The 7,918-nt window shown below is 50.6% G+C and overlaps 1 protein-coding gene across 1 annotated transcript; it reads right to left on the bottom strand.

Annotated features, from left to right (window-relative positions):
• Positions 1 to 55: 55 nt before the first annotated feature.
• Positions 56 to 5,016, bottom strand: CLIC1 (chloride intracellular channel 1). Its single transcript, XM_077161352.1, has 6 exons — positions 4,722 to 5,016; positions 2,915 to 3,024; positions 2,595 to 2,720; positions 2,327 to 2,433; positions 1,366 to 1,547; positions 56 to 421 (listed from the first exon to the last, which is right to left on the bottom strand). Exons 1-6 carry the CDS (start codon positions 4,758 to 4,760, stop codon positions 260 to 262), a joined length of 726 nt encoding a protein of 241 aa, XP_077017467.1. The 5' UTR covers positions 4,761 to 5,016; the 3' UTR covers positions 56 to 259.
• Between the last annotated feature and the right edge of the window lie 2,902 nt (positions 5,017 to 7,918).

Below are 7,918 nucleotides of genomic sequence, written 5' to 3' on the forward strand. Positions count from 1 at the left end.
CCCCTTTGTGTAAAAACGACATTAGATTTTCACTCTGTATTTTATTAGTGAAATACGCTGTCTTACCCACCCACCCCTCAATAAAACCTCACCCAGGTCTCCCATCCTTTTCCCTCACCTCCCCAGCCAGCCCTATACAAGTGTCCCAAGATTCTCTGCCAACTGGCCATTTTGGAGTGCGTCCATAGGGTAGTCATGTGGAAACCACCCAGTGCCTTTGTGGAGGGAATGGAGGGGGCGAGGGAGCCCCAAGAGAGGCTTATTTGAGGGCCTTGGCCACTTGCTCATAGGCCAGCTCAATCTCCTCATCGTCTGGACAGGTGGAGGCGAATTCTTCCCGAGCATAGGCATTGCGCAAGTACCGGTGCACCCCCCGGAGCTCCTCCGGAATCGAGAACCCCCGATACTTCTTACATACCACCTGGGAGTGGGGAAGAGAAGAGGGTCCGATATGTCAGCCCTGGTAGCAGCCACAACTGGCTACCATTCTGCCTCGTTCTGGCTTTCAAGAACTTCTGCCATTTAGATTCTCTTCTTAAAGATTCTTATCTCCCATGTGAATCATCTTCTCCAGTGGCTTCACCGATCCTCTCCACTTATTGAAACTCCTCACTCTCTTCACACATCCTCTCCACTTACTGAAATCCTGGCCATTCATAACCACCTCTTTTAGGACCACCCATTTCATGGTGCTACTTTTCTCCTCTTGACTTTTTTTTTTTAACTGAGCTATAATTCACACACCATAACATCTGAGTTCTCACAGTAATTTTTGTCTCTATTTTTCATTTTGCTTTCAGTCATATATTAAATTTCAAGTAAATATTTTATCTTCTTAGCTAGATTTCAAACCCTTCCTGGGCAAGGATCAATCATACATTTTTGTATTTTTCAGTGCCTGGTACACAGCAAATGTTCAAAGCTTGTGTTGCAGACTGCCATTGAGATCATGCTTCACGACCTGAACCATAGATTTAAGGCTATGGCAAAAACATAGGAACCAGCAATTTCCATCTTCTACAGGAGTAAGAAAAAACTGATGCTCTAAAGAGAGTTTAAACTTTGACTTCCGATAAAGCCTGCACTGACTGGGGGATTTGGCAGAGATTCAGGGAAGGAAGAGAATTCTTGACTGTAATACCGGGATGTGTTAGTTTGGGACAGTCTTTGCACCCATGGCTTGTTATCATGGAATTTAATCCTCTTATGCAGTGGCCTTGCCTACAATAATGGCCAAGGACTGGAATGGAGTCTGCCAATCTGTAGAAACCACCAACTTTGGAACAGTTGTCATGGGACACCTGTGGGGGAGCTCCTTAAAGAGCCACCCCATGGTCCCCCTCACCTCCCACAATGACCACCCACCTGTACAATGTGGAGCTTTGGCAAGAGGTTGCAGTCAGCCAAGGTGAGCTCATTGCCATCCAGAAACTTCCTCTGAGAGATACCCTCATCTTCAGCACTGGTCTCATCTACTTCTTCTGGGAGGGGAGATGTCAGGTAGTTGTCTAAAATCTTCAGGGCTTTCAGGAGCCCCTTCTCCAGGTCTGTGAAAGAGGAGGAACTGGTTAGAACATCAGGAGAAGCCCTGCATCGTCAGTCCAAGGGACTGAGGCCATCTAAAATAATAATAACTAACAATTATGTAGTTAGATTTCTTTGTCTCATTCGAAGCACTTTACATCAAAAACATTTAATTTTCACAACTCTATGAAGTAGGTTTTGTTATCCTCATTTTATAGATCAGGAAATGGATTTACAGAGAGATTAAATGACTTGCCCAAAATCACACGTTGAATTTGGCCTCAGGTAGTACGGAGCTAGAGTCATTACTCTTATGCATAACCCCTTTCTGCCAAAAAACAGTCTGGCAGCCAATTAATGTGCCCCGGTGGGGCAGAAGAGGCTAGGGACCACATGAGAGAGGCTTAAAAGTCATGGGGGAAGGGATATGGTATGTACGAGGTTTTTCTTTTTTCTTTTTATTTCTTTTTCTGGAGTGATGCAAATGTTTTAAAAAATGATCATGGTGGTGAATATACAACTATGTGATGACACTGTGAGCCATTGGTTGTATACCATGTATGGAATGTTTGTATGTTAAGAATGTATGTGCTTGTATGTTGTTTTATCAATAAAAATTTTTTTTAAAAAGTCATGGAGGTGGGGGAGGCACAGCTGATGAGAATGCAGGGAAATACAGGGGTTAAACAAATGGGGTGAGGGGAGATTTGCCAACATCATCTCTACCTCTCTGGTAACTGAACTTACTGGTGCCCCGACTCTCTCCCCCATTCCTCCCAGGCCTTTGATCCATAAGACTCACTGTCATTGAGTGCTGGGTTTGAATTCTTGATGTAGGCAGAAAATTTGGCAAATACATCCACTCCAGCTGTGTTGGATTCAGGGTTCAGAGCTGCCAGCTTGGGGTACCTGAGAACGAATGGGAGAAATTGTAAGATCTCTTTCTGGGAGGAATTTCAGCTCCCTTGTCATGGCCCCACCACCATCTTCTCTTCGATTTCTTCAACTTGTCTCTTGCCCAGAATTCCTCAGCAACTCCCCACCCATTCTCTTTCCAAGTACCCCTATACCTGGGAGGGCACAGCACTGACTCAAGAAATTCCTCAATCTTGTTGGTGTCTGTGTGCACTTCGGTGCCATATAGAAGGAATGGGAGCTGCCCTCCCGGGCATAACTTCTGCACGGTTTCAGTCCGCCTGGAGGAAGAGACCGACGAGCATTGGTATCGGAAAGGGGGTCAGGGAGAACCAGAAAGTAGGGCTGGAGGGATGTGGGAAGATAAAGGGGCTCCGGGTAGAGGGAAAAAAGGTTCGAGGTGGAGGGATCTGGGTGGGTAAGTGCGTGAGCATGTGTGTGTGCCAGGTGTGTAAAAGGAGAGAAGCGGGCCCACCTCTTGGTGTCAACGGTGGTCACATTGAAAGTGACTCCCTTGAGCCAGAGCACCATGAACAGTCTCTGGGAGAAGGGGCAGTTCCCAATCTTGGCCCCATCGCTGCCAGCCTGAAAAGCAACCCCCAACCAACCCCAAGGTTAGGCCTGGCACCCTCTCCCCAAGCCATTCTCTGCATCTCCTGCTCCCAGACCCAGCGGTTTTCTGCCTAGTTGTGACACCACACCACCCCCTACTAAAAGCTCCCCCAGAACTGGGCTCTCCACCCTAGGGTCTGGGTCAAACCAAGGGCAGACCAATGGGAAATGGTGGGAGGTAGGCAGAGGGAGTGGGTCTTGGGGATATGGAGGGCCTTGCAGAGGGGGCTGTTTCTAATTGGCAAGTGGTGACCTCATTCCCCTAAGAACACCTCCCCCTAGGCTGAGGGTGATTCATCTCTCACGGCCTCCAGCCTCAACAGCTTCCTTCCTGGCAAGGAAGTGGGGGCAGGGACCTGCGGCCCGAGGCCTGGGCACCAGGGCCATCTCCCTCTTCCCAGGACATAACCAGGGTCTCCCAGCACAAGGACTCAGTCCTCTGACTCCAGATGATCCTCCCCACACTGGACACAAAGCCAGGAGGACTTCTGCAGCACATCCTCGCCCAGGAGTAAAAATAGCTCCCGAGGCGAGGGTGAAAGGAACTAGGGACCACACCTAAAGGGGGCGGACCCAGGCTCACCGGGACTCCGCTGGGCGCAGGGACAGGGAATGGCTGCCCGAGACACCCGAGCACAAAGGAGAGGGAGAAACAGGCAGGAACACACAAAGACAAGATGAACAAAAGGGGCAAGTGGAGAGAGAGGAGGCAGGAAAGCAAAGTGTCGGGGAGAAGACACCCAGAGACAGGGCTGGGAGAGAGGGCACCGAGAAGAGGGAGAGGCAAGGAGACAAGGCCCACTGAGAGGAAAAGCGGAGGGGGCGCAAGTGCCGGAATCCAAAGGGAGCAGGGCAGAAACAGTGCAGGCTGCTCCCTGTGGCTTGATATTCAAATATCATGGGACTCCCTCTCCTTCCAGACCCACAGAGAGACGGGAGAGCTGGAGCCATCTTTTCTCTTCCTGCTTCTATATCCGCAACTTCCTAAGTCCCCTAACCCTTCTCCCCTCCTCCTTTCAATCTCTCTCCCCAGGAATCCTCCCTTACTGCTAAATTCCCATCTCCTGGTGCCTCTCTTTTTCTCGCTTCTCCATGTCTCTGGGCTCTCTGCCCTGGCTTCTAGAACTCTGCTCTCTTTCTGTCCACCCCAATTCTCCCCAATTAACCTCCTCCCACCCCCAGGCCTCTCTCAACATACCCTTTTCCTTGCAACCTCTCCTCTTCCCCCTCCAAGCCTCCCCCACTGCACCCCTCAATCCGAATAAACCTCTGATCTTTTCTTAGGGCCACATGTTGTAATTGGTGTTCCTCTCTGTCCCTCACAAACCCCGCTGGGCTCCCGCTGCCCCTTTTCTCTCCCTGCTGTTCTATCAGCTGCTCCCCCCCCCTCGATCCCCAGTCAATCTTCCTAACTCCCGGGAACTCTCCCTTTTCTCTACGTTCCACTCCCTTAGGCTGCTGGGGACTTGCACTTTTACAAACTTTTTAGGATAGAGCCTAGAACTTTCCATACCTGCTCGTGAGTCAATTATTTTCCCTTCCCGCAACACCCCTTTGAAAGATCGCAAGTAGGTGGAGAAGGGAAGGGATTAGGTACTTAAGACTGGGAAAGGTGAGAGTTGGCTTCCAGGAATTCGGAGGGTGGCCAAGAAGGGAGGAGGTGTGCTTACCTTCACGAACAATTCGACCTGCGGTTGCTCTTCAGCCATGGTTGCAATGGGGACCAGGAAGCGGCCGTCGCTGGGGGAACTGGGAGGGGCCGGGGCCCAGGAAGGCGGGTCTCCCGGGCAGGGAATCTCTTCCCCAGACCTAGGGCTGTCCCTTCAGCTCAGCACAAGGCCAGTCAGACCCTGTGGCTGCAGACACAGCCGCCCTACCAGCCCAGGGTCCTCCACACCCGGTTTGTCCAGCCCCGTCCCTTACCCGGCTGGATCTGGGAGCCGCTGACTCACCAACCTACCCCGCCCTAAACCTGGGGAGGGGACAAGAAGGGAGGCGGGACTCAGTCTAGGGAGTGGGCCGGGAGGGGACATCAACAGGTCTCCCAGAGGACGCGGATGAGGGTATTTAAAGGGAGGGATCCTGGTAATCCACTTGTCTCTCAGCCTCCTGGACACAAAACTTTTTATTCTGCCTCAGTTTCCCTGCTAATTAATCAGAGAACAAACTCCACACCACCCTCACACCTGAAACCTGACACCAACAGCTTGGGGATGCCTAAGAAGGCCCAGAGGGGGTATTAGAACTGAAAGAGTGCTCATTTCTTCCTTTTTCAAAGTTCTTTCCAGACTCCAGCCTAAAGTCTGGGTTGCTAGACTGTGGTCTGGGAGAAGAAATTGAAAGTGGAAGCTGGGATTCTGGGGTAGAGGGTCGTGAAGAGGAAGACAAGGGATAGGAAGATAACCAGGCCCTGTGCTAGGGAAACCGGAAGCTGAACCAAGGGGCCTTATCACCGGGGCGGTCCCTCCTCTGTAACCTGGTCAGCTTTAATGCTTCTTCTGCCTCTCATCCCTGGGCCCCTTCCTGGGCCTTTGCCCTTTTTCCCTGCCAGGTTGCCTTGGAGATGGGGTGGAGGGTAGGGTTATTGTGGCCCCAGGATACAGCCACACTGACCACTGATCTTAGCAAGTGGTGATAGCTGGTCCTGTGTAGCGGAAAGCAGAGATCAGACATGATAGTGTGAATGATGTCCTTGGGGGCGGGGTGAAGGGGGGGTAGTGGCAAATAAAAAATGAGTAGGGAGGAAGGAGAGTTTCCTCTCTGTCCAGGAACCTTGAATTTTGAGGTTCTATCAAATTTTTGGACCAAGAATATGTCCCCCCAAAGAGGATCAATATCCAGCACCCCACATCCTGAATTTCTCTCCTGCGCAACCATCTCTTCTCTTTTCCTTCACTACCCTCTGTCCAACATGAGACCCACAATTCCAAAAGAACAGGGTGGAGTGTAAGGACATGAACGTGAAAAAGGGCTTGAGACTTAAGAAAGGGACTTGGGGAGAAGTGGGGTGGAGTGACTGCTGGAGACCAGCAGTTAGCGGTTTCCTCTCGTGCTTCCTCTTCTGTGGGTTTTCTCCTCCCTAGGGGAAGGCCGTCTCTGTCCTCCTCAGCAAGATAAGGTATATTTGGTGTTTGCCTCCTTTAATTGTAACATCCTATAGGGATGTGGACTAATGTGTGTGGGTTCAGAGGGAATCCCCTCCATGGGTGACCTTCAAAGTCTCCACAGGGGATCCCTTCCCTCGCAGGAAAATCAAAGCAGCCCTACTTCCCAGAGTCCTCTCCTGCTCCAGCTGTCAGAGGATCTGCTCCTCACAGACCTCCCAACTGGGAGAAACCTCAGAGAAATGGGACCAGCTCTGGCCCAAACAAGTTTGGCAGCCTCTCCCCTGCTTCTCTTTTCTCTCCTACAGCAGTATAGCTGCAGCTGCCTTGATCATCGATATTGACTTTGGCTAGCTGATATGGCCACCCACAGGTATCCTGGCTTAACTCCCCAGATGACAGGCGACGCTGCCCTCTCCTGGAGCCATCCAACAGTGTCCCGTGGATGTGAGGTGAGGGGCTGCACTCCCAAATCCAGCACCAGAGAAATTTCCTTCCAGCTCATCTCCTTTGCCCTGCTTTTCTTCTATCTCAAAATCACCCCTTTCCTTCCCCAAGCTTCTTTTCTCCTCCTTTCCCTTCCTCAGTTTGGTAAACCAGTTCCTAATCTCTTCCCACCCCAGATTGGAAGGTGTGGTCCTCCCTGACACTCCCCAGCGCTGTCACTGTGCTCCCTTCAGTTTCTATAGTTCTATTGCTCAATAATTTGCCAGGGGTGATTATTACCCCAGCCCTCAACTCACTCCCCCTCCTTTTTCACTGGAGGGTATTCTTCATGGACAGCAGAGCCAGGTTAGCTCATCACCACCCCCACGCCTGCCCCCCTTCCCTAACTTCCTGGCTGGGATCTCCCTGTCTCAGCACAGCTGAGACAAAGCTGGGGAGCAAGATGTATTTTAAGGGATCTGTTTTATTAATTATGCACTTGTTTACTTCTGTTTCACTCACAACTCACCCCCCCACACAAATACACAATAAAAAATAAGCTTCAGGGAGCAGAGACTTAATTTGGCTCATTGCTTTGAGTCCATCACCTGGCCCATAGTGGGCACCTAAATAAATAGTTGCTGAACGGTTGAATGAGCCTTTTTGTCGTTAGGAGGTCTGGGGGATATGGGGATGCCCCAGTAGGGGTGTGTAGTCCCTCATCGGGTCTACTTGTCTCTGTCGAAATTGGGTGTCATTTCAATGCTTCCACCTCCTCTTGGGGACCGCAGAAAATTCGAAATTAGGCGCTAGGAGGTGTGGAGGTGTGGTTATACCCTGCAATTAAGAAACAGGCAAAGAAGGGCTGAGATAGGAGTCCCGCTTCTTTTTTCCGCTTATCTATTTAAAACAGTCACCGGTCGCTCTTACTCTGTTTGCCAGGCATTGTTCCAAGTTCTTTATAAATATTAATTCAGAAGGATATAAATATTAACCTAGAGTTGTTGGCACAGGCTGAATTTATGTTGCTTATCTCCACCTCTAGAAAAATAGAACGCGCCTCTCGCTATTTACGACCCCCCCCATAAGCCCCCTACGTCCCCTGCCCCCATTTCCCTAGCTCAGACCTCAGCTCTACTTCCTATTTTCTCAAGGGATCCAACCCGCGTCAATCAAAGCCCACAAGCCCTGAGGGACTTAGACCCCGCTGCTGAGCAACGGCAAAGGGCGGGAAGTTTGAACATTGTGTTGCCGCCCCTGAATGCTAATAGGCCAATCAGCCCCAGCTTTCTTGGGTTACTAGGTCTCCCGGCGTCTTTCCAGCCAATGGTGATTAA

This window comes from Tamandua tetradactyla, chromosome 5, assembly GCF_023851605.1.
Source record: "Tamandua tetradactyla isolate mTamTet1 chromosome 5, mTamTet1.pri, whole genome shotgun sequence".
Classification (NCBI taxonomy): domain Eukaryota; kingdom Metazoa; phylum Chordata; class Mammalia; order Pilosa; family Myrmecophagidae; genus Tamandua; species Tamandua tetradactyla.